The 25769-nt window shown below is 45.0% G+C and overlaps 1 protein-coding gene across 28 annotated transcripts in view; it reads left to right on the plus strand.

Moving 5' to 3' along the window:
- The window catches only part of BANP (BTG3 associated nuclear protein), a 118083-nt gene that overhangs the window by 74736 nt on the left and 17578 nt on the right, over nt 1-25769 (plus strand). For all 28 annotated transcript variants that reach the window (XM_081117638.1, XM_081117640.1, XM_081117633.1 and 25 more), the window contains one exon: nt 24715-24858. In XM_081117638.1, coding sequence (XP_080973764.1) covers nt 24715-24858 — 144 coding nt within the window. The remainder of the gene's footprint in view (nt 1-24714; nt 24859-25769) is intronic.

The raw sequence follows: 25769 nt of genomic DNA on the forward strand, positions 1-25769 counted from the left end.
GAGGGAGTGAGGAAGGGGAACCAGAGGGAGTCGCTGCATTAGCCCCAGGGAAATACTGGCTTTACTCTTGGTGGCTAAGGACATGCTGAAGGAAGTGGGACATATACACTGCGGGGCTCTGGGCTACATCTGCTTCTCTGGGGTTTCAGGTAGCTCTTTGTCTTACAGATGAAAACTCCCATCTGTTTATCCCCATTTTCTATAAATTGACATGTTGTTGATCACTGTGTTTGTATAGTAGCTATATATCAGAACAAGGTAGATTTTGTTCAGGGGAATTGCTGTCAAACTCCAGCTATTGCCTTTTTTCTAGTCTCGACAAAAAGTAACACACTTGATATGACTTTTCCTTACAAAGTGAAGAGTGCCAACTGTGAGGGTTTCTAGGGAGTGCTTTGCTTTCTAAGATCTAGTGAAATTGCTGGTAAATTCAAGGATTAAAATCTTCATGTCCTTTTGAAGAGTTTCTATTAAAGTGATGTTTGTAATTATGACAAAGAGCCTGGATGATCTTCCTTTTTTATAAAACATATGAACCATAAACACAGAGCTTGTTTACTGTCAAGATAATGCTTGTTATTTTCAAAACCAAGTGCAAACTCCCCTTTGAAACACCTGTTTTCCCGTCATCATCGGTGAGGGCCTGATTTCTGCTGGGAGTAGATCGTGGAGAACATGTGTTGCTGGACTAGGAAGTGAAAGAGTAGTTACACCCCTTGGATTTTTCTCTTGAACCCTCAGAGCGCCTCGGGAGAATTGCAGCAGACCTTAAAGCATTTGTTTAAACTGGAGTTTCTTGGTTTGAAAGTTTCTTCTTGAACATACACATGAGGTTTTAATCAGTGTCCTGAAGCAGTATTAATATATAAATATAACTTTGCTGCCATGGAAAAGAGCCCAAAAGCTAAAGAATTGCAAATTAAAAAAAAATTCACAGTTGTTTCTCTGAGCTGTCTTGGTGATAAAGTTGTGAGCCAGGCCCAGTAGAAGTCAGTTCTCAGCAGCTTCAATTTGATGTTTCTTTTGAAGAGACGAGATGTCGGGCTGGGGTAGGGGATAAACTATCAGAAATTTATCTCTTTGTTTTTGACAATTTAGTGGGTTTGTATTCATACTGAGAGTGAGATTTGATCATAATTAAAATGTTGCTGGACTTCAGTTGATGAGAAAAATAAGTCTGTTGCTTCTGATTTTCCCGTTGTTTCTGCCTATATTCCTGAGCAGAATACCACCAGGGATTTTGAAATATAATCAGGTTTTTATATTATGTTGCTATCATGTCACTGTTTATAATTAGGCAACACAATTACACATAAGTCTTGAAGGCAGAGAACCCAACTTTTGTGGACAGGTATAGCAGGCACATAAGCTTCATCCATAGTTGTCAACTCAGGATGGACTCCTACAGTTCACATCGGAATAGTCATCTTCTGAAACTTCTCCAAACAGGAGTGTTTTCTGTGCTCTCCCATTCTGCACATTCACCAAGTGCTGCTGCTTCGCCAGAGTTTGTGTCCATGGCTCATCGGGCTGTTTATACGAGCAGTCGGGATTTACCACCGATTTATATCTGTTCAAGCATGTCTTTCTCCAGGTTCCCACTAACTGTTTCTCTTAGTAACCTCACTACAAAATAAATAGAACTACTGCACTGATCTCTTTCTGTGTCATACAAATAATAATTAGTCATCTGAATTCTGCCTATAAAATCCCATGCTGCCTTCCCACCTTCACCTGATTCTCATTGTTGGTCACATTTTTGTGACCTCCAGTTAAAGACAGAACGTAAGTAAAGGACGAACTGATGCTGATGGTGGCTAAGGGAATTTTGGAACCCAGCGCCTTTTTCTTTTTTAAAGGAAACTCTGCTTCCTGATTTAAATAAACAGTTATGTGTTCATAAGAAGCTGCCCTTTTCTGTTAAACATCTGTTTAGCTAATCCTTTCTTGTTTTTCATTGTGGAAATAGTTTTTTGTTATTTTATCATCTATCCAGTTCTTGTTCCTGTTGAGTAAGTTATCTGTTAAGTTTTCCTGCTCATAACAGCTTTGTTTTCTAAATTGACCAAGTACTTGTGAAACAGAATAGTGTTTTGCAAGACACAGAACACCCCACTCAACCCAATATCACTGGTAGGGCTGACTAAGATACATAGCAGTGCAGGAGGCAGGATCACCTGTTGTCCCATCTCTCCCCTCTCCCCACATCACCTCCGTCTCTGTCTCTTTTCTTTCCCCTTTTCTTTCCCTTCTCTCTAGTCTCTCTCACGCCCACAAGGGGATAGGCCCTGGGCATCTAGGGCTCTTTCCCCTTTAGCCAGACTTGGCCTTAGAATCTTCCCTCCTTACCGCTCCAGGCAGCTACTCCCAGTTTCCAGTCCCGGTATAAGTGTTGGTGTTTGATTTACTGAAAACTAACACCAGGCTCACTCCAGTTTTGTGGGGCAAAAGGTGTTGAATAGCTGCCTCAACTCTGGGGAACAGAAAATGCTCCTGAATTATAGAAGCTCACAAAGAAATTTATGTATTAGTGACATAATTTAAAAATTACATAAAAATGACTATCACAAAATTACATGTCTTTTTAGTTCATAGATTCACTGACTGTCTCATCAGCTTCATGCGGAATTCTTACTCGGTGGGTGTTATATGCTATTTAAGTCTGATTAAGCACCAACACTCAAAATCCTTTCAGAGCAGTTAAACATCCCTCAGGTGCTGGTGACCAGGAATACTTTCTTCCAGATGCTGGGGCTGTCGAGCCCCTTCCCACTTCTGTTCCTGTGATACAGTCATGTATATCACAGGCTTCCTCATTTCTCCTTCTAAGATGTGTGTTGCTGGTCTTACTTGTGTTGGCAGAGTGTTTTCTAAGTCAGCGCAGAGCTTCTGTGAAAGCACCTCTTCCTTGGTTACCTGGCAGGAGACAGGAGGGAAATGTGTGCTGTCTGACCACTGCTGCTGCTGCTGCTGCTGCTGGGTCAAGTCCGCAGTGAACTTTATTTCCGGGAGAGAGATCTGATGTCTTTACATTGTGTGGAGTTTATTATACTACATTTACATAACCGTGTAACATGTTTCTGACAGTGAACCATCCTTTTTTGAGTTATATATTTTCTTTAAATTAAATATCAAGAGATCTTGGTCCTGTCCCATGTAGGGGTGTGGCATGTGGCAAGTCCGCTATGGGTCAGATGACAGCGTGTGAGCACCTGGTATGTTATAGACATGGGGGCTTAGGGCAGCAGTGTTCCAGTGCTTCCTCAGCGTGGGGAGGAAGGATCTGGAAAGATGACTAGCTTGCAGACCATGGAGAATGGGAGGTTTAATTGGAAGCTACATTTCAAGGGATGGCTGTGGCTATGAGCAGGTTTGAGGCAGCACTGGGCCTTTTGGTGTGTTCAGCTGTTTCCTGTTCTCTTCCCTCCATTTTTGGTGATGCACATCTTCTTGCGAGATCAGACGAGATCGGGTGTGTTCAGGGTGGTATGGCCATAGACTGCACATCTTCTTGTAGTGATCATTCCTTATCCTTCGTCTAATCTCTTGTTTTGTGGGGAAGCCAAATGGCCAAATTTGTTAGGGTTGAAATTAAGATTCTGTCACTAATTTTGGTTATGGGACCTTGGAGAAAGATGCATGGGCCTGAGGCTGGTCTTTCAGATATTCACAGGCATTTGTGGCTTTGTTCCAGATGGCATTGTTGTTAAAAGTCACATTATTAAAAGAATTCAAACTGCGCTGATTTCTCTTGTCCCCAGTCTGACCATAGGTATACTGTTGGAGGAGTGTAGGTGACTTCTTATACTGTTACTTGCTACTGTCTCCTTTTTTTAGTCAGTGAGTATTTTTATTATTATTATTTTTTATTGTTTTTAAAAATATATATCTTTATTGATTTCATAGAGAGGAAAGGAGAGGGATAGAGAGATAGAACATCCATGATGAGAGAGTCATGGATCGGCTGCCTCCTGCACGCTCCCGACTGGAGATCGAGCCTGCCATCCGGGCATGTGCCCTGACCGGGAATCGAACCCCCATTGTCTGGATCCTGGGTCAACACTCAACTGCTGAGCCACGCCTGGCCGGGCTCAGTGATTATTTTTAAATTAGTCATTTACTGTGTGTCTTCACATCACCCTTGTAGGGAAGGTTAGGGAGAGAAGGAGCCCTGTCCTGGAGGGTCAGCTGCAGCAGCTCTGTGCCAGGAGGTCCTGCTGAGAGCAGCCTGGGATGTTGAGCCAGCTTCTGCCAGAAACAGAGGCCTTTCTCCATGGTGCCCTGCTGCCATGTTGGACCTAATGCACCTAAATCTCCTACTTACTCTCTGTCAGAGAAAGTTGGAGTTGGAGCCCCTGCCTGCCCCTGGTAGGCTCTATGATGGGGTGAGGGGTGAGAGTTGAAGCATCCATTCAGGGCTCTCGTCCCTCTGACCACACCCGTGTACTCCCATGGTGCTACCTCCTGAGACCCTTGTTTTGGCCACAGAGGAGGAGGCCCTGCTTTGAGGTGGGATATTGTTTGGTAGAGAGCCAGGTGGGTGGGGGGGTCATAACTGTGGCCCAAGTCTCTCCTTCGTGCTTCCACTCAATCAGTGTGTCTTCTTGGGGCAGAGACTTCTTTCTGCTTCAGTTTCTTTGACACTGAAAAGGGACCTGCTTTAGGAAGGTGTCCCTTCCCTGAGAACAGAAGGCTGACCAGGGCTCAGCCTGGCATCTGGTTGGCTCCTGATAGACGCTTGTTGTACACATGGCCACCTCTCTGGGAGAGCAGCTTCATTTGTCCAAACCCCCAGAAACTGACCGTGCAGGCAGGATGTGAGAGTGATGAATAGGCTCTGAAGAGAGAAGTTTTTACTTTACACACTTAAAAAAGTAAGATCTGTTTTGTTCTTGAGTGATGTCACTGACCTGTGACCCTTCGTAATTCTACATGTAGATTCTGGCAGAAAACATCGTTTTAGTTTCAGTGTGTGTGTATGATTTTAGAGACATTATTTAGAAAATATATACTTAAAGTATTAATTGGGAAATGTTCCCTTCCTTGTTAAAATTATGAATGAACCTCTCAAAGAAGGTAGATCATCTGAGCCTCATGACAGTGAAGCAATTTAGATTAGAACTTAGCTTTTTAAAATGAATTAAAATGATTTGTTAAAGAAATGCCAAACATAATATAAACATGTTTTAGTAATCTTAGGGAACAGTTAGCAAGTGGAATCTTGGATGGCATGAGGCATTATGTTTGTGTTATTGAAAATCCCAGATTATGGTTCACAGCGTTGCCAAGGTTTGGAGCTGGCTGACGTGTAACAGCGCAGGATGCTGGGGTTGGAAAAGGCCGAGGATGCTTGTTCTAATTCCTTGGAGAAAACTGCTAATCCCACTTCTTATCAAACCCCCATTAGGTAGAATGAACATCTTGGTCATGGCAGCCTCTTCATGTGTTTTGGTGAATGTGTTTCTTTCCCTGAACCAGGAAACTGAATTTGGTCAAACGTGACTAGAACAGTCCTCAGAGCATTCACGTTGCTTGGAAGGTTAAGGCACAGAATTCAGTTTGACTGACTTTGGTCACCATGTCTTCTCGGCCTTGCTCCTTTGTTCATAGAAGATACTTGTAAAGTTATGGGGATGTTTTAAAAACACCCAAACTTTTAAATGAATAGAATCTGGCCCAGTTTTGAGCATTGATGAAGAGTGATGAGGTTAAAAATATGTTTGGGGAGCAACCCTTAAATTCTGATGAATTGTACCTTGTGTTCATGTAACAGTGTTATTGTCCTTTCACTAGAACTTCTTTGGTCATAGCCTATAAAGTCACATCATGGTGTGCATTTTGCTGTACAGAATTCCTATTACCCCCTGTCCTGGGCCTGCCTGATGGTTCTGCTTCTCATGACACTAGCTATTCTTTAGGGTAAAGTAAAGATTCAAGCAAAAAGATGCGATTCTTAAGGAGGAGAGAGGAAAAACTCGTTTTCTGAAACGAGTGCCTTTCCTGTGAGTGAATGGTTAAGGAAGCTGAGGCCTGTGGCTTGGGCTGACAGCTGTGTGTGCTTCCTGCCTTCATCAGCCTGGAGGGTAGGAGCCCAAGCAAAGTGCTTGGTGCACATAGACAGTGTTACTTCAAAGTCCAACTCTCCCTGGGAAAACCAAGAGGATCTCTGAAACCCCTTTTAACTTTTAAGATTTGGATTTGAGCCTCAAAAGTGGGGCCTGCTACAGTCCTCACAGAGTATAACAGATCAGCACTCAGACCTGGCGCCCATAGCTCAGGAAGGTGCTTGATTGGCCTGGTGCTCTCACACCCTGTGGTTTGCTGGAGGAGCTTTTTCAGGTGAGGAAGGGGAAATAACAGGATTCCCCTTAGAGGAAGGGTGGGGAGAACATGCAGAGCCTGGAGTTACTCAAGTCATGCTCTGTACTTGTCCCACCTCGCCTGTGGGACAGGTAAAGCCTTCTCTGTATAGGGAAGCCTTCAAGTTGTGAGGTCTGGTGAAACAAAGTATAGTGCGCATCTCTGTTCTGTGAATCCTTGTTAGAGCTCAGAGATGAGCCCCCATGGGTGAGTCAGAGTTTTGGCCCTAGTGAGGCACCCTCACTCTTCAGATCCCTTCTCTTCCGGAAATGCACTGGACAACAAGACTTTAGTGCGTGGGGGCTTTATGCCCTGATGTTCTAAATAGGGCAATAATAGTGCATTCCAGCCCATCCCAAACCCCCCCACCTTTTCCCCAGGTATCACTAAAACACTCTCACAACTAGGTTACGTCCACAGAGGATTTCTTCTCAATTCAGAGCCTTTATAGCACCAGTGACCTGATTTTGCTGTGCTTCACATACTTGCTGCTATGTCTTATGCGCTTTGCAGTAATGCACTAACATGTTGGGTGAGAATATGCTTTCTATTTACATGGCTAGGACTATGTCCTTTAATTAAATAATTTCAAAGCTATTATCTAAATTTGACCCCAATTAGCAGTGTCCCCAGGTGCTGGCAAAAGCCAACTGTGGGCTTAGGGGGCAAACCCTTAGGAAGGTGAGGGGAAGCTGATGGGTGATACTTTTAAACCATGAGAGCAAAGACGATGGGTCAAAAGCTCACATGTAATTAATCACAGCAAGCATCAGCCCCTTCAAAATCACATGCAGCTCAAACAGTTGACTGCAAGCTTGTTATAACAGTTTTTCAATTTAAGTGATGAATTTTGGGTAAAAAATTTCCAAGTTCTTAAAGCGAATATTTGGATATTTAGTTTAGTTAGCAAGAGGTACATGCTTTGGTTCTGATTAATTTGATGTGATTGAACACTTGGCCAACTCAAAATAATTTTTCAGAAGTATCTAAGCACTTGGAGAAACAACTAAACAGTCTGGTTCAGTTTAGGAGATTGCATTGCAATTATAGAATTAAACATGGAAGTGGAGAGATTATATTAAATTTAAGTAGTGGAGGAAAGAAGTGGCCAAAAAGAAAGGACATTTATTCTAAAAATATCCTCAGTGTTGAACTGGCTTCTACAAAACAAATCACAATATGCAAGTATAAGGTATTAAAGTTTACATCTGTGTGACAGGTGAGGGAGATGAGATGGCGGTTTTGAAACTGAGGTGTGCCCTGCTCTGCAGGGGGCTTTGTGGAGTCAACATAGGACACAGGCCTGCCTTTGGCACCACAATGGAAGCAAGAGTGCTCCAAGGTCACACACTGGTGACATGAAGCTCCCAGCCACATGACTTCATATCAAAACCAGACATTTCCTGTAACTCATTTAAGTGAGCTGAAATGAAAATGCTTTATTTTTTCCCCCTCTTCTCTAAAGATAATTGTTTTCTTGGGGGTTTAGATTGCATAAGGCATAGGAAATGTGTTGTTTTAATTAGAGCATCATGTAATACTATTCAAATTAAGAACATTCCTTAGGAGAGAACTGGCATGTGAGCTTGGTTTCCAGTCCTTTGCAAGCTGAGCATTTCAGTCACATTAACAAGGCTGTGAATCCTTCTCTTTTGGGTTAATTCAGATATTTCCAGTAAGAACAACTGGAATAAGTGCAGTTAAACATAGACAGGGCACTTCGCATTTCATATATGTACTGCCTTTGTGACCTCTACTTGGGACAATTGCTTTGAGCATTTGAGTTGCTAGTGAAAGCCAATAAGTGGTTTGTCTTCACGTAGTCATGTAAGTGAGAATGATGGTTGAACAAGAAGTTACCGTGTTCACAAAAATTGCAGATGTTAATTGACATTGGCATTGCAATACAGAGGGTTTTAGTTCTAAATCTGCTTGAATTAGAACGAACTGAATGAATCCTGATTCAGTTGTATAAAAGTACAAACAACTAGAAATTCATACATTTGTATAAGTAAGTATGGACGTGTGTGTGTTGTATTTTAAACTATTTGATAGTAAGTTGCAGACACTAAAAACTTTACCATAGAACTTGTGAGCACAAGGACACTTCCCTACACCACCACTTAATTATCACTCTTGCTTCACTTACCTCTTGCTGTATTAAGAAACCAAAACTTAGGGCTGAGGACAATGACCATATATTATCTTTCATGACTCTGTGGGTTTATTTGGCTCAGCAGGTGGTGTCTCTGGGATCATCCAGGGTCATCTGGAGGCTCAGCATGCTGCCCTGTTTGGGTGCTTGCTTCTGGGGCTGGAGTACGCTGGCCTATGGCCGGGAGCTCAGCTGAGCTGTCTGCCTGAGTCCCTCAGTTCTCTGTGCAGGCTCCCCGTGTGACTTGGGCCCCCACAATATGGGGACAGGATTCCAAGAAGGATCATAACCAACATTTAAAAGCTGAGGCTGAGGGCCCTGCAAGCCTTCATGGTGCCTGTGTTTTCCTAGAGGGGCAATATGCGACATCCATGCCAGGATCTTGAATTGGTAAGGATGAGGTGTGGGGTTGCCTGCGTCCCTCAGCATCCATGCTGTGCCTAACATGGCTTAACTCTGAGTTCTTTAAGGCAGGACGTACCCTGCCTGAGTGCACAGGAGGCACGCAGAAAGCATGGGCTGCACTGGAGTTCAGTGATTCTAAGGTGAGGCACCACTGCAATTAGAGGACAGACACATTTCCTGTAGACATTTATTGGGTGAATCCTGCACTACAACTTCCTGAAATGACCTTCCCTGTTCAGGCTGATGGATTAGGGGTTAGTCTGTCAATGCCAGGGTCATGACCTCAGGCAGACACCAGCCCACCCATGTGGCATAAAATCCACATCGAGAAACTTTACATGATTTATTAACTGTGTGCTTTGTTAGGGCAGCTTGGCTAATGATAAAATCGGTTACGTTTTCATCATTATACATTGTTAATTATTGAATTGTGTTTTTTAAATTGAATTTATTGGGGTGACATTTGTTAATAAAATTATTATAAGTTTCAGGTGTACAATTCCATAATGCACATTTGTATATTGTATCGTGTGTTCACCACCCCAAGTAATTATTGAATTCTTAAAACAGTCTTAAAATATTTTTGCTTTTAAAAACTTAGATTTTTAAAATAGAGATTTATGCAATTTTCGAGATTCTTTTGCATTCTGTTCATCTCGTTTCTTTGGAGAGTTTAAGAAAACAAAAAACCTCAACATTTATTCATGTGACTAAGAAATAATGCTCCGAAAGCAGTCTGTTTTGGGATAATTGGCAGCTGCTGCTGGCTAACCTCAAATTCCTCTTGGAGCACCATGTCTGCGGCTCCTCTCTGCCTACTAGGCCCTTCAACACCCAAGGAAGGACAGGCACCCGTTCCTGAGAGGGTGCTGGTGCATTTGTAGTTTTAGTCAACATTAAGTTGCTAATAAAGATCAGACACAACCAAGAAGAACAAGTCAGGGGTCCCTTTAACCTCAATGTAACATACAGAGGTTCCCATCATATAAAATTACCTTCAGAAGCTAAACTGTGTCTTTCTTTCCAAAACATCACAGGGAGCTATCTGTCTGCCTACAATGACTCAGGCATCCCTTTCTGGAGCAGGGCACATGCTTTCTGCTGTGTCATAAACTCTTTGGTAGTATTCTGTAGAGGAAATGAGACAAATTCAGGAACTAGGTGAGTGTTATTCTCCTTTTACATGTGGCGACAGCAGACAGTAGCTTTTCCAGGATTATGAAGGGAGGTGAGGTCAGGGGTGGACCCAGAACCCAACTCTCATGACTCCTGAAGCTCCAGACTAGTTCCAGTTCTCTAGAACATTATCATCACTCTTATTACCACCATCACTACCACCACCATCACTACCACCACCATCGCTACTACCACCAACAATCACCACCATCACTACCACCACCACCACCATCAACCACCATCAACCACCAACCACCATCACCATCACTGCTACTGCCAATCACCATCATCACTATCACCACCATCACTACCACCACCACTACCACCAACCTCCCCCACCACTACCACCAACTACCATCACTACCACCACCACCACCACCCCTCACCCACCACCACAACCACCACCACTACCACCAACGACTGCCACCACCCACCATCATCACTATCACCACCATCGCTATCATCTATCACTGTCACCACCGTCACTACCACCACCACCACTACCTACCACCAGCCACCACTACCATCACTACCACCACCAGCCACTACCAAGGAGAGTGAGTTTTCTGATCACCTTGTACTGTGTTCTAATCTGTCTTCTCTGCTTACTGCCTTCTCAACCTCTTTCTGTAGAGACTGAAATGACAGTGCTTTCTTTGCCCAGCTCATAGGAATTTTTGTTGGGAGTAAGGTAACTGAACTTACGAAAATATACTGGAAAAGTAAGGGAAAAATCCATGGGAGCTGTTTCCTATCTTGTTACAGTGTGTGTTCAGTAGACACTTTGGTGTGAAGCAAAACCAAGAAGGCATATAGTGCTGCTTCCAGATACAGGCTGCATGCAGGGTGTGGAATTTGAACCCAGTAGAATGAGATTCAGTAAGATTTGAACCCTCACTTTGTACCAAACTCTGTTGCTACACAATGTTATATCTATTGAAACACTCAAATCTGGGTCAGTTATTTCTCTGTATTTGGGAGGTTTCCAGCCATTTAGGAAATCTTGAAAGATGAGCTTTAGTCATGCTGCTTAGATCGTGAATCATGAAATGGTTTAGTACTGTTTCAGTTAGATGTGTACTTTGATACGGGTAGGTTTTCTCTTTACAGTTGTAGCTAATGTCATCTAAGATGTGTATGAAAGAATTTATATACTGTATGTCTATAGGCTAAACAATGTCAGATCACTTGATAATTAGAATCACTTGATAATTCTATGTGTGTTCTGGTAAGCCCATCTTTGTAATAACGAATACACCATGCACACACACAGGATACATATGCGTTAAACAAAGTTAAGCAACCCAGTGATAAAGCCAGGTTAATCTCCTTGCGTATTGGTGAGATAACTTTACCAACAACCAGCTAACAACAGTTTGGGCATTCTTTAAACTTTTAAACCGTTCTTGACTTCTTTGGCATTTGTGTCCCTCCTTATACTTTGCTTCAAGGTAAATTTCAGTAGCTTTCAGAATTTTTTCCATGAAATGAGGCCTTTAAACCCAGCTGGGAAAAAGATTTGAAGAGATGAGAAGTATCCCACATTTTATATGTAGGACTTTTTTAGAGTCCATGAGAAAAATAGGTGTGTGTGCGTGCATGCGTGTGTGTGTGTGTGTGTAGGGAGGTTTGTGTAGGGTGTGTGGAGGGCATGTGTGTGTGGAGGGCGTTTATTTAGGGCATGTGTGTAAGATATGTGTGTGCATGCATGTGCATGTGTAGGGTGCCTTTATCTGTAGCAGTAAAATGTCTCCTCTATTTCCAGGAAGCTTTAGTCCACTTTTAATGGTTTGTCGCAGTGGAGAGACAAGAACAGCGCCACCCTCCCAGATGGTATACACTGATCACTTCACTTGTACTAAAAAATGTTCCCTTCAAGGAAATATGTTCCTGTATTGCATGCCAAAGCACAAGCAAATCTTGGAGAACTCAGGTAGCTCAGAGAATTCATCCCTATGGAAAAGCCTTCCATACTGGAAATGGTGAAAAATATAATTTAAGACATTAAAGGTCAGAGCTTAGTTGATTAGTTGTAAAAAAATCCTAGAAAAGTCACAAAAACAACTGTGGGTCTCCTGCTGCCTGGTTGAGGAGCCCAACCCACTGGCAGCCCTGGGCTAAACGAGACACTGTGGATTTGTCACCCTGTCTGAGGTGGTTGGCCTGGACAGGACAAGGGGCCCACGGTATTTCCTGCTGCTGGCTCTAATTTTTTCAGGAATCCTTTTGGTCCCAAACAGAGGCTTGTTATATGAAGCAAAATGGACCTGATGCCAGTGGGCACAGAAGACTAGAGAACTCACTGTGCTATATAGCTCTTTGGTCTCTTTTGAGCAGGGAGGAAGGAGTTTCAGGCTCACGTGGCGTATCCACTTAGGCCTGTTATTTTGTCTCTGTAGCTGTAATGAACAAGATTGTTTCACGTCGGGAAAGACTAGGAAAAGGCTGGACAACAGTTTGGGCTGGGCAGGGTATTATAATGTATTTTAGAGAAAAGTTGGATGAAATGATTACTTAAATGCACATTTTCAGTATTTAGGTAGTTGAAATGAAGATGCCTTTGAAGGGGCCCTTATTAGTGTAGGCTGAAATAGCTTTATAATAAAACCCCAAAGATAATTTCCAGTGATTTGGACACATCATACGCTGGTCACTGTATTTACGGCCACCCTGAGCCCCTTTGGTTGAGTGTCCACATCAGTCTTCTGACCTCAGTCAAGGGAGGGGTGGCAGGCCCTAAAATTCCCAAAGTATTTTTGATCAATTCCATTACTGTCAAATATGTATTTAAAAGGTTAAGTAGTTTTAATACTGTTAGATCTAAATTTTGTTCATTTCTATTCTGCTCAGTACCTGGGGTAGTACCAAATTATCAATACTTAATGATTGATGATTGAATACAATAGTAATTATTCCAAGTTAGCACTTAGTTCATTGTAAGCTACACAGGTTAATTGAAGACATTTTGAAATACTTTTCCATTTTAATCATGAATAATAACCTGGAAATGTATAGAAGAGTACTTATTTAAAACCTACAGCTCAGTAACCTGAAAAATTGTGACTCTTGAGTAATTTCAGTTTTCTTTCTAGTGGGATCCAAGTTGTAGAACTTTTTCTGTATGAGGGAGTTTTGGTGATTTCTTTGGGTTTTTCTGCAAGTTTTCTGTCTCAGTTTTTTAACTGCGTCTGTGTTGCCTGCTAGCAGGCCTGTGTCATGGGTAGGAATTGTCACCTGACTAGGTGGGCAGCCCGAGCCCACATCTGGGGCCAGGCCAGTGTACCTGTTGGTTTGAGTGGCCATGCAGAGCATCTAAGGAATGTGTAAAGAATTCTTTAGACCCAAGAATTCCATTCTGTAAGCTGTCAGAGCAGCTGCTATCTGTTGAAAGGAAGCAGAGTTACCACTTCTGCACCAGGAGCTTGATTTCTGAACTTCTGGCTTGTAGAGAGTGAGGGTAGGTGCGAGGTAGAATTTCAGGAGCAGGAATGCCCCTTGGAACTCTGTCATTAGCTCCAGATATTTCACCTCTTTGTAGACAGAAACATTAGAAAGCGAAGGTACCTATTAGGACATTTCATTCCTATTCAGGCCCTGGCTTTTCCCTTGTGCAAACTCTAGAAGCTCTAACTGGTCCACGTTTATAAAACTGGCAGATTGTCCTCCATGCCCTTAACTGTCGTGATTGGACTCAGGTGGCTCCATTCCTCCAGGGAAGAGTATACATAGTAGGAAAAACTTGAGGGGAGTCAAGGCAGGGAGGGGTGCTGTAATTTGCACTGAGTGTGCCCTGGTGCTGCTGGTCTCCAGGGCCTGCAGATTCCAGGAGCACATCATCTTCATCATGGCACTGAGCAGGGGGAAATGGGGCTGTCAAAGGAACCACCTGCTAGACAATCTAGTGGCAAGAGGTGTGAGCAGTAGGATCCACAGTGTCCTGAGTTCTGACAGATAATAAGACACCAGTGAGCCTGACTGAAATCGTGCTGAGCCCTTGAACCATTAAATGATAGAATTACTGCAAAAGGAACAAAATTTCAAGCACAATGTAATTTCCCCCTTTTTATTGACTTTGAGAGTGAACCACTGAGGGGACTGTAAATTCACTATGTGTTTATGAGGAAACTGTCATCTAGAAACCATGTACCCAGTCTGGTTAGGGTCTCTGCTTAAATTGTTAAAGTTGCTGCTCTAACACTGTGTTGAAATGATTAAAGAGAATCCTATGCTGTTTACCTCACTCACTAACCTGTGGGGAACTGAAGGACCTGAGTTGAATTCCTAAAGCCCCTCCAGAGGTGAAGAATACACCAAAGCCAAATAATTCATGACTGGCAGGTGTTCAGCCAAGAGACAAATTGGCCAAAAAAACCCGAGTGAAGGCTGAAGTAGAGGGGATTTAGCATAAATAATTCTCTTTGTTTTAAAGGTAAATTATGTTTAAAGTCACCGAGGCTCTTGAGGTTTCTTAGTTGTATGATTTGCTGCGTAATCATTCTTTTCACTTTTTTCTAACACATCTCTGTCACACACAAGTGATTGGCTCTGGCCTCATGGTGCGATGGGAACAGCCTGGAGGAGTTGCCACAACTGTGCTCAAAGCTTCTTCTGTTTAGTTGTATTTTTATTGGCCTGTGATTCTGGGCACATAAGTTAGCCTCTGAGGCCCCGTTTCCTCCTGGCAAAGTGGAGCTAATGATAACAAACAAGATGGCATCTGTGTTGAATGCCCAGTGTGCAGCCAAGGTCCCAGGACCCCAGCCAGCCCTGCTGCTCCCACATAAACTCACTGGCCTTGCAGTCCTACCCACTACCCAGGGCTTTGGGTCCCTGTCTGCTCACGTTCAGGCTGAATGATGATTGACAAGGGCTCTTCTGATGACTAAAATAGTGTACGTGTGACCCTGACACTTGCAGCCATCAGCAGCAGCCACGACATCCCCCAGAGAGGACATACTGTGGTGGTGCAAGACACAGGGATATCCCTGTTATTGGCCTCTCTTGTATGAACCCTTGCTTTCCTGGCTTGATTTTCTCTAGGCTCCCTCACCCACTGGCTTTCCTCTTTGGTTTGGCCAGCAGGGGCCGCAGGAGGAGGGAGCCCTGAGTTCCAGGCCTACATTCTACTGACATGCCCGGGGCCCTGACCTGGCTGCACCCTCACCCCAGCACAGCCTGAACTTGTAGCTTAACCTTTGTATCTGCAAAATGGTGTTTTCTGAGGTGGAATCACCTTCAGGAGGAAGTTTCCCCTTCCTCCCTTCTATCTCCTGTCTTTCTCACTTGGAGTTATTGTGGTGACGGTTTCTCGTTTCAGTGCCTGAGTGATAGCATGAGCACAGCCCCACGTTGGGTAGGGTACAGAAGTGTACTGTAAAGTGTGCCCTCTTTCACAAGCAGCCCACACTCTCCTCCCCAGAGGCGGCCCACCATTGGCCGAGTATGAAGTGTTGCTTTTTGGGTGTTTTTCACTTGGACAAAGTTTAAAGACATTTTTAAAACCTGAAGTTAAATGTTTGCATTGTCTCTGACTCCTGGTATCAGTTAATCTGACCTCGGAGTGGGGTGCCTCAAGCACACTATGCAGTGAGAGCAAGCAGTTGCCACATACAAACTAGGCCTTTCTGTGTTGACCCAATGTGTTTGCGAGCAGCATGCCATGCTTTAACAGAGCAAATAACTCCTGGTCCCATCTGAAGGGCGCCCAGTGGAAGGACAGGACACTGGTCTGGTTCAAGGCTGAAAACCCTTCAGAGATGGGCACAATAAAAAGGCTGTTGTCCTTGCCTGTCTTACATTTTCCTCTTTCTGAACCCTAGAGGTTAGAAACATAGTCTCTCAGTGTCAAGGGACCGAGGTGAACTTGCTGTGAAGTCCCTAAATTTAAAATGCTCCCAGAGAAGTGCTCTATGGTGTCAGGAGTCCAGGGACTCGCTGAAGGGATTCTTCTTAAAATGAACTTGAAATGTATGTAAACTAGGTCTTTGCAAACCATTGAAGGTAACACAGTGTGTGTGTAAGAATGTCACTTCATTTAAAAGTCCTATAGAAATTAACAGTAGATTTTAAACCCAAGGCTGATCTATTAGAGATGCCTGTGGGTTCATTAGTGGGTTTTTTTCTTTCACAGTGATCTGTCCTTTCCTCCTAGCCATCTCCAAACTGGTTTCACCTCACAAGAAGGTAGATGTCTGTTCCACCTCACGAGAAGGATGGTGACTTTATATACTGTCACTCTCTGTTGAGTTTGGGCGGTTGTAACAGAACACCACACACTGGGGGCTTAAACAATAGGCGTCTGTTCCTCACAGTTCTGGGGCTGGAAGTCAGAGATCAGGGTGCTGGCACAGTCGGGTTCTCATGAGGTCCCTCTCTCCCTGGTTGAGTCCTCCCATGGCTTCCTTGGTGCATGCATGGAGAAAGCACCTGAGTTCCCCTTTCTCTCAAAAGGGCACTAATTCCATCATAGAGGCCCCACTCTCATGGCCTCATCTAATCCTAATCGCCTCCCAAAGGCCCTGCCTCCAAACATCATCACACTGGGGAGTTAGGACTTCAACATATGAGTTTTGTGGGGGGAGAGGGTCACAGACATTTAGTTCAGAGTACCCTGTCTGTTCCTAGAAAAGATTTGGGACATTGAGACTGAGCTCTGCTATGGATGCAGAAAGGGGTTTAGTTAGACCCTAACTAATACAATGAAAAGTATCCTTATAAGAAGAGAGGAATTTGGATATAGATACAGAAAGGAGAATACCATGGGAACACAAAGGCATAGGTTGGAATGATGCAGACACAAGCCAAGGTTGTCAGGAGCCCCAGGAGCTGAAAGAGACAAGGAGGGACCCACCCCAAGAGCCTCTGGAGGGACTGCTGCCCTGCTGACCATGATTTTGGACTTCTGGCCTACAGAACTGGGAGAGGATATATTTCTGGCTGTTTTAAGCCACCCAGGGGAGGTCACTGCTTTTGGGATGATGGCCCAGGAACAGTCTTCACACTTCAGACCCTCAGCTAGAATGCATACCCAGGCTACCTGGTCAACTGTTTTTAGTTGACAAAGGTCAGACCTTTTGCTTCTTGAGAACATCCTGACAGCTCCTCTCCTCTCCCTAATCTTTGTCTGCTCCTCACAGCTGGGTGTCTCCAGATTACTCCTCTGCCCTTTCAAAGGAGGAGAAGCCAACAGTTTTCTCCTAAATTCCTGGGCCTTAGGCTTTCTGGACACCCTAACAGGTGTGGGAGCAGATCTGTGTTGGGTCCAGTGCAAGCAGGTCCTGAACCAAGCACAGCCAGTACAAGAGTGAGGCTACCTGGCAAGGGTGAGCCTATCTTTTGCATCCTCGAAGACCCTATTTCAAATTAGCTCACACTACAGGTTTCGGAGGTTGGCAGGTAGAGATATCTTGGAAGACATAATTGATCCCCCCATATCCCCAGCCCCATTGTTGGCAAAATGTTGGCTGACCTCCCCACCTTGGGCCTACATCCCACAGAGATATGTGATAAACCCACGCTCTACACCATGAAACAAGTTGTTTGTGGAGTGATGTGAATTTGGTGATGTTCTGGGTGCAGTGGGGCTTCCTATAGGAGATACCTGTGTGTTCTCTGCATCTAACCATCCCTCCCAGGCCTCCCAGTCACTGATGTGCACACAGATGCAGTCGTTCTTCTCCTATATAAAAGGACACTCAGTCGTGGGCATATTTTTGTGCACCTCCTTAATGCACTGTAGTCATCATATACTGAAATCAGGCCCATGTGGGAGTGGAGTCGCCTCTAGAACTGTTGCCTTGAAACAGGAGAAGTACTGTCCTCACCAAAGAGGGCCTCTGTGGTGAAGACAGATAAGTTGAGATTGTCTAACTAATGAGATTGTCTGCTTGGTGTGTAATAGTCTTACTGTTAGTAAGTAGTAATAATATTCTTACCGTTAGTAGCTGTAGAAATCAGTTTCTGAACTTTTTGTGGTTTATCAGAATAGAATAATAACGCTGGTCTGATGGAGGCTACATCACCGTGTAAGTAATGTGTAGATGCCCGATTAGTCAGCATCTCACAGTAAATCATCCATCGGCATGAATAGCGAGGCTGTGTTTCTACAACATGATGAACTTTTAAGTTTATGCAAGGACTCAAGGTGTTTCCTATGTGGGTGCACCTGCCATATGAGGTACCTCTCTTGGTCTTTCCCAGGGAGGCCACCACCAGCCACGTTGTGCTCATTATCAGTTGGGATGATGGCTGGAAGCTTTCACCTCCATGACTGGGCTTCCCAGCTCATTGCAGTCATGAAGTGTGATGGCTGGCAGACTGGTGCACCCTTTCCTTCCCAGTGTCTGAGCAGCAGTATAGTGATACGATGTATCATTCACATGCATAATTAAAATAAACCTTTATTTTGTTCCTGCTGTGTCTCACCCACTCCCCACCTACCCACCCCTTCTAGAAGCCAGAGGCCTGGACCCCTGGGAAAAAGTGGAGGGCCTTGGATTTGACTCTGGCTGAGTTATTAAACCTCCCTCCACCCCCAGCCCCAATCAACTGGAAAGTTTTAAGACACATGGTTAAGATTTGTTCCCAGGAAGGCTGGCCTATCTGGAGCGATGGGAGATGAATACCAAGTATCTCCAGACTTCCGTTTCAGCTTTATTCTATTTTTTAGGTTTTGTTTGCTTTCTCCTAGATTGTGTTTGAGGTTCATGCTCCAATGCTGGAACGAGCCACAGAGCTTACAGCAGAACCTGCTTTTTATTACCTCTTGCCACACGGCATCTTCGTGTGCACAGAATCTGGACCTTGGTTCTCTGGGGCATCTTCCCATCAGCTCCGGGCTGTAAATCTGGTTTATGGCTGTTAGCCCATTAGCTTTGCAAGTGTAGCCTTACTGGCTGTAGGATGCTTTTCTAAAATGTTGCATCAGTTGGCTTGAATGCTGAGGGTTGTGAGGAGTTTCTGTGCTGGATCTTGTTGAGGAATGATCCCAGAGGAGCCTTGCCATTTGACCTCCTTTCTGACCATCTACTAGTGGCGATGTGGTTTATGAAAGCACTCAAAATGGAATCCAAGGAAACATACTAGTGGTCCGTCAGAGGTTTTAAAGACTTAAGAATGATAATTTGTTTTTGACAGTTGATGTACAAATGTACAAAAAAGATTTTGGGCTGGTAGATCTCCTGGACAGTTGGTTTGGTCTCCTGGCCAGTTGGTATGGGAGCATTCCCAGGATAGGGGCAGGTGTCTTTCAGCTCCTCATTTTTCTGTCACAAGGAAGCTAATCCTTGAATTAATATCCAGATTTAAGAAAATCAGCCTGGTTGGTTGATTGTGTTACCTTAACAAGTTCAGTGTAAAGATTTTTTAAAAATTGATTTTTAAAAAGAAAAGAAAGGGGAGGGGGGAGAGAGAGAGAGAAACATCAATGTGTGAGGAAAACGTCGATCAGCTTGCCTCCTGCACACCCCTACCAGGGACTGAGCCCGCAACCTGGGCATGTGCCCTGACTGGGAATCAAATCAGCAATCATTTTGCACAGGACAACGCCCAACCAACTGAGCCACACCAGGCAGGGTGACAAGTTCAATTTAAACATAAACACAAAATAAGCAAGGGACTTGTTTCTAGGAGGCCTCGGGATGAGTGGTCTCATTCCTGGCCACAAACTTAATTAAACTGTTACAAACAGATCTTGTAAGTGCATTGACGGCTTTTTTGTTGGTTTGTTTTTTTGGGGGAGGGGGGGCGAGTTAGGTTTTCTTTTTCTTTTTTTCTTTTTTGTATCTGGGCGGATTTTTGGTTGGATTTGAAATTTTATATCTAAATGATACTGAAAAGACCTTGGGCTTCTTGCATTTATTTTCTGTTCTGCACCAGTTTTGCATTATCTCAGTTGGGTATTAAACAGAGTTTCAGAATTGGCAATGTAGAGAGGAAAACCAGATGTGTTTGCTCCACTAAACAGTGCTCTTAGATCCATGATCCCCTTAGTAGGCTGCTTTATATCCATACCCTAGGCCTTTTTCTTTTGTCGGAAAATAATTGGCTATGCTTCAGAAATGTATAGAGGAACCCTCTAAATGAAGCTGGGACACTAGCCCATGCCTGCACCCCATCCCTGAATGCCTCACGGATGATATGCTGCCCTTCAGGGAGCCCCACTGTAAGTGCAGCCTCAAGCTTGCAGTGGCTGGCAGCCTGGAGGTGCTGCCACTGGCTACTTGCCTGGAGCTCACTGCATTCCAGTTAGATCTTTCTACATTCCAGAGCCTGCTTGGAAAAGGCACCAAACAGAAAATGAGCAGGAAGGATGAAAAAGGAGCTGAAAGCTCATTTTTGGGAAATGAGTGGAAATTCATCCAGGCAAGCTTTGTCCCACAGGAGATGGGGCTGTGGACAGATGAGCAGGAGGCAGGCTTAGTTAGGTGCTGGCCTGCCCATCCTCTCTCCCAATGCTGGAGTCAAGGTGTTGAAGCTGGGGCAGCACAGGACTCCCGCTGAGGCCTCGGTAGGGGAGGTCCCCTGGGCAGGTGTTCTCTGCAGGGTCTGGAGTACGAGGAAGAGGGAGAATGATAACTGTTTGGAAGGTCTTTTCTTCCAGTAGTGTGCACGTTAAATGTTTAACTCATTTCTGAATCACTTAACAAAACCAAGCCAATGTGGAAATGTTTAAAGGGCATAGCATTTTGAATGAATTCCCATTGGAGAACATGTTCCTATTTTTATTTTCATTTGCCAGCCAGGCTGGTAATGTGCCTACCTTCACTATTATAATTCTGCACATTTAGATTCTGAGATTTCTGACATTATAATTCTTAAGATTTAATCAGCTGTGTAGATCATGTGAAAAGTCATTATATTGGCAATGCTGACAGGGGAAAATCTCTCTTAGGATATGGTAAAATGCCTTCCGTTTGTAGGGGGTAGTGGCTCATCGCCAAACCCATAGTACAGTCAGAACCTTCTCAGAAATAAGTCCCATGATTTTATAAGTTTACTTAAAAAATGGTTATATGATTTGACCTCAAACTCACTTATTAAAGGATCTTTTAAAATATACATCAGTTATGAAACTGTGACTACATTAAAATACCTAACATTTAGTTTAGTATTTGAAAATATTGCTTAGATTTTTTTAAAGTTCAGTCCAGGATCTAGGAAATCTGTGCTGAGGTAGGGCAGCCATGGTATCGCAGACTGTACCCCTCTCCCTCTTTTCACCCACCCAAAGGGCAGACGACTGTGTGGTTTTGAGAATTTCCTACCACTTCTGTTACCTTTAGTCTTTTCCCCATTTTTATTTTTTTCTAGCTGTTTTGGGACAGCATTGTTGCCCAACTTCTGACCCAAACCACAAACTTAGATTGAGTGGGACTTTGTTGCCCACAGTACTCTTTCCTCAGCTTTGCCACTGGGAATATGCCATACTTGATTGTGACGTACTTGGGGAATGTGGGGCCTGGCAGCAAGAACATCACATGGACATTCCTGTGTGGGAGTTCTTCATAAAAAGTTCACAGATGCATGTAAGTTAGGAGTGAGTCTGCTGACTAAGAGATGTAGGTACAGATGCCACAAGCACTGCACCAGCCTCCAAATCAGCTGGTCACCCACTCGCAGGTGTGTTGGTCTCAGTCTTAGATTTGAAATAAGGCCTGTGGGAAATGGGGCCAGCTAATGACATGTACGCTGGTCAGTGTTTCTGCAGTGGTTCCTCCACTGTGCTAGAGGTTTTGAATAATCACATTCCCAAGAACATAGCTATGTATTCATAGCACAAAGAATTGATAATTTGAGAAATGTGAGGATGGGAGCCAGAGACAAATAGTATAGAATCCTTGAACCAAAGTGGTTCAGTCATTAACTTCAGGCTTATAGACCAGGGTGAAGCAACCTGTGGAGAGAAGGAATTGGTGGCCCCACCCATGTCCTAAAGATGTTGTGCAATCCTGCAGAGACCCTGACAGGTCACGGCTCCATATTTTCATCTGGTGCTGAGAGCTGACAAGAACAGTGGCACCCTTGTCCATTCCTGGCTGGCAAAGTGAGGTCACACACTGGATTTTATTTTCTGGGTCAGGGGGTCGTGCCTACAGCCACTCCAAAAAGAGGCAAAGGAATGAAAGATCAGCTAGCCACTGCCAAATTCTTTGATGGCCAGAGGCTCCTAAAACATATCCATGACTAAATACAGCTTCATGTCTCCCTTTCTTCAGGTCCCAGATGGTTTTTCTGGATCTGAGTCCTTTGACCTTGTTGGGAGTTTGTGGAATAGAGAGCATATCTGGACTCTTTCTGGAGGGACCTAGGGAACCCTCCTGGGTCTTGCTGCCTTTTCTTAAAAAAAACACTGATGCTTTCCTGAGCCACAAGGAGACTGATGCCTAGCGGAGGCCCTCCAGGCCTTGCAGAGGGGACTCAGGGATTCCCCACTTAGGGCTGTGGGGATACCCCCAAGCTCCAGTGTCCCCTGCCTGCTCCCAGGCAGAGCAGGCTCCTCAGTTCAGCTATGGCCATGTCGGCTGCTGCCCTTGACTGCTCAGCCCCATGGACCACATGGGAGATGGCTGCCTCCCTGGTGATGGGGAAGCAAAGCTATGGAACTGGACAGAACCATGTCCTATTTTCTGATCATGAAAGATCTGGAGGAGAGTATGTGCTGGGGAAAAGAAAATGTGGGTAATAGAGGAGACTTCAGTTTTCTCTTTTTTTTAAACCTCTCACTCATTAGTGTAAACAGTTTATAATGGAAAAGAGTGGTGTTTTAATAAAGAGCCATTGTTTTCAGCTCAGCCCTTTGGGTACCCAGAAGCCAGGCCCTGCGCTTGAAGAAGGCAGTTGTAGAAATGGTGAGTGCAGCTGTGTGCATATCCTATGGCCACTGTGGTGTGGCCACACGCATTTACTCTTTCATAGTCTGGAGGGCAGAAGTCCGACGTGTCTCTTTGGAGGCTCCTTTTCCAGCTTCTATAGGCACCCCTTCCTCTGTCTTCCAGGCCAGCCATGGCCAGTCGACTCATGTTGCATCCCTCTGTCCCTCTGCAGCTGGGAAAGAGTCTGTTTTTCAAGATGCCCATGTGACATTGGGCCCACTTGACACTCCAGGACACTCTCTCCGTCTTGAGATGATCAACTTAATCCCGTCTGCCAAGTGCCTCTGCCCATGTTGGCCTGGGGGTGAGGACGCGTGCGCCCAGGGGCAGCGCTCCTCCCGGCATAGCTGGCTGGCATTAGAGTGGAAACTGTTTTCCAGTGGTTTCTGAAGAAACAAAAGAAGAAGTAGTTAAGAACCTTCTGCCATCTTTTCTAAAAATTGAATTTACCTGTTTTTCCACTGATGGTTCTTTGTTAAAGAAATGGAACTCGTGCTTATCAAAAACTAGAATGCTATTTGAAAACCACAGGTTGTATTTTCATAAGGACTCCAAGCCTGCCTTTTCCAGAGTGGGCAATCCCTCCTTTCTCTCCAGATCTGCACCTTCTTCCTCAGCTCTGATACTGTCGCAGGAGGCAGTGGGCTGGCCAGGAAGCATGGTCATTGTTGCCCCACCTGGACAGCCCATGAGGGAGGGGTGGGATACAACCCCTAAGTAAAAACCCTCACAGTGCTTGGCAACTCACTGTCATGAATACAAAGCCTCAGAGATCCCCACCCCCACTCCCCATCCTGGCCTTCAGATGTCAAGGCACCAGCCTGCCTTTCTGCTGCTGGAGCACCAGGTGGGCTGGGCGGGAAGTAGGCCTGGACGTGGGGGTGCTCTTGAGTGGTGGAGTCACCCAGAGCCTGTCCCCAAGGCCTCACCTGGCCCCCACCTTCAGGCACAGACCAGCGCTCTGTCCCTGGTGTCACGGGGACTTTCATTGGTGATGTGTCTCTGGAACTTGGTCTCACCCCTGGGAGTTCTACTGCTATCTTTCATCAATGTCCTCTCCTGATCACCGCTCCTCACCCAGAGGTCTTCTCGACTCCATCTGGAGTGTTAGGTGTTGTAATTCATATGCATGTTTTCTATTTCTTAAACTCGATGGTCAACTCTTTGGGGGCTTCTTCATCTCCCCTGACTTGCAAATGCTCTGGGGGTTCCAGGAAGGGCCAGTGAATGTGTCTTGCTTACAGGTTAAGGACATGCTGCCATCTCCTGTCCCTCCTGGCTGCCCTCCATGTCTCCCCTTCCCATGAACCTAGAACCATGGTGATTTCCAGGAGGTCTTCAAGTGCTTTCCTTCCTGCTCTATGTCCTACCATCTCTCCATCCCAGTGCTCTGACCACTCCCCCACTCACTGTTCAGAAACTCGAGCTGGTTGCTTTTTTCCTATTAGGCTTAAAAAGCTTTCTTTCTGCCCAATATGTAGATGTTTGAGGGAGGCCCCTTGCAGATGTAGTGGAATAACCCGATCTCACACACATGCATTCACACATGTTCACACCATACACATACAGTGGCCAATCAGACGTTACTCCAGAGTGATTCCCGAGACAGACGGACCCCACAGTGTGGAGTGCAGTCCCGGGTCATCCTCCTTGGCTCATACGGTCACAATGGAGTCTGCATGCTTGGCTCTCATTTTTGTCCTTGTGCCCGTAACGCTGCTGATGGTGTCTGCTTTGTCTTTTCAGGTGCTGCAGGGGGCCCAGCTGATAGCTGTGGCCTCTTCAGACCCTACTGCTGCAGGAGTGGATGGGTCGTCTCTGCAGGGCAGTGACATCCAGGTCCAGTATGTCCAGCTGGCGCCAGTGACTGACCACACCACAGCAGCTCAGGTGAGTCCTGCCTCTGTCTGTGAACAGGTCCTGGGCCTTCTCTGGGTGTGAACACAGCTTGGGTATTTCTACTTCTGGCATTCTTCTGGGAGGAAGGTGATTACCATTGAAAGATGCATAATTTGGACATAGGCACTCATTTAGAATTATATTTTTTATAAGTGCCTGAAAATGTGCAGGTGAGAAGTTAGATCCTCACCCAGGTGCCAGTCTTAAACTGATCCTTGAGCTCTTCTGTGTTGTGCAAATGTTTGTCTATAAATTCAGAGGCAAAAATTAAATTCTGCTCAATATTCCTTCGCAAGCAAGGGTTGCCTGTTGGCCTGAGACCTGCTTCCCCCAGTGTGGGCGGCACCTGGCCCAGGGGTCGACACTCATGCAGGCCTGGCCTTCAGCCTCCACCCCTTTCCCAGGGGCAGGTTTATGGGGCATTTGCCTCTAAGCAGCCCGCTGCTTTGGGGTAGAAATGCAGGATGGCCCAGCTAGCTATGGTGCCTGCATTTGCTCCTGGGGGCACCGTTTGGCCAGGTTCTCACACTACTACCATGGCAGCCTGCCGGCCTTGTCAGGAACTCCACATTTGTAAGGCCCATTTGTGTTTGTTACGGGCTTATTCAGCATGTCTGATTGACTGTGACCACTGATGAGCCTCTCCTCATCTGGTTTTGCTGGATTTCCCCTCAAGCTGCCCTTTATCTGTACTTTCCTGGGAGCACTGGAAACTCCAGCATTCACACTCCATTTGGATACTTTTTAAAATGTCAGATGAGAGGGTCACTTCTTTAGATGTTTGAGGTCTTCATGGAGCTGCCCCACAGTGAGTGTGCTTTGTGGAGAGAGCATCATGGCTTCTCCAGAGTCCCCCTGGGTGTGGGGGACCCAAGCCTGCTCCCTCATACTAGCAGGGAGAA

Source organism: Miniopterus schreibersii, assembly GCF_964146895.1.
Source record: "Miniopterus schreibersii genome assembly, chromosome: 18".
NCBI classification, from domain to species: Eukaryota; Metazoa; Chordata; class Mammalia; order Chiroptera; family Miniopteridae; genus Miniopterus; species Miniopterus schreibersii.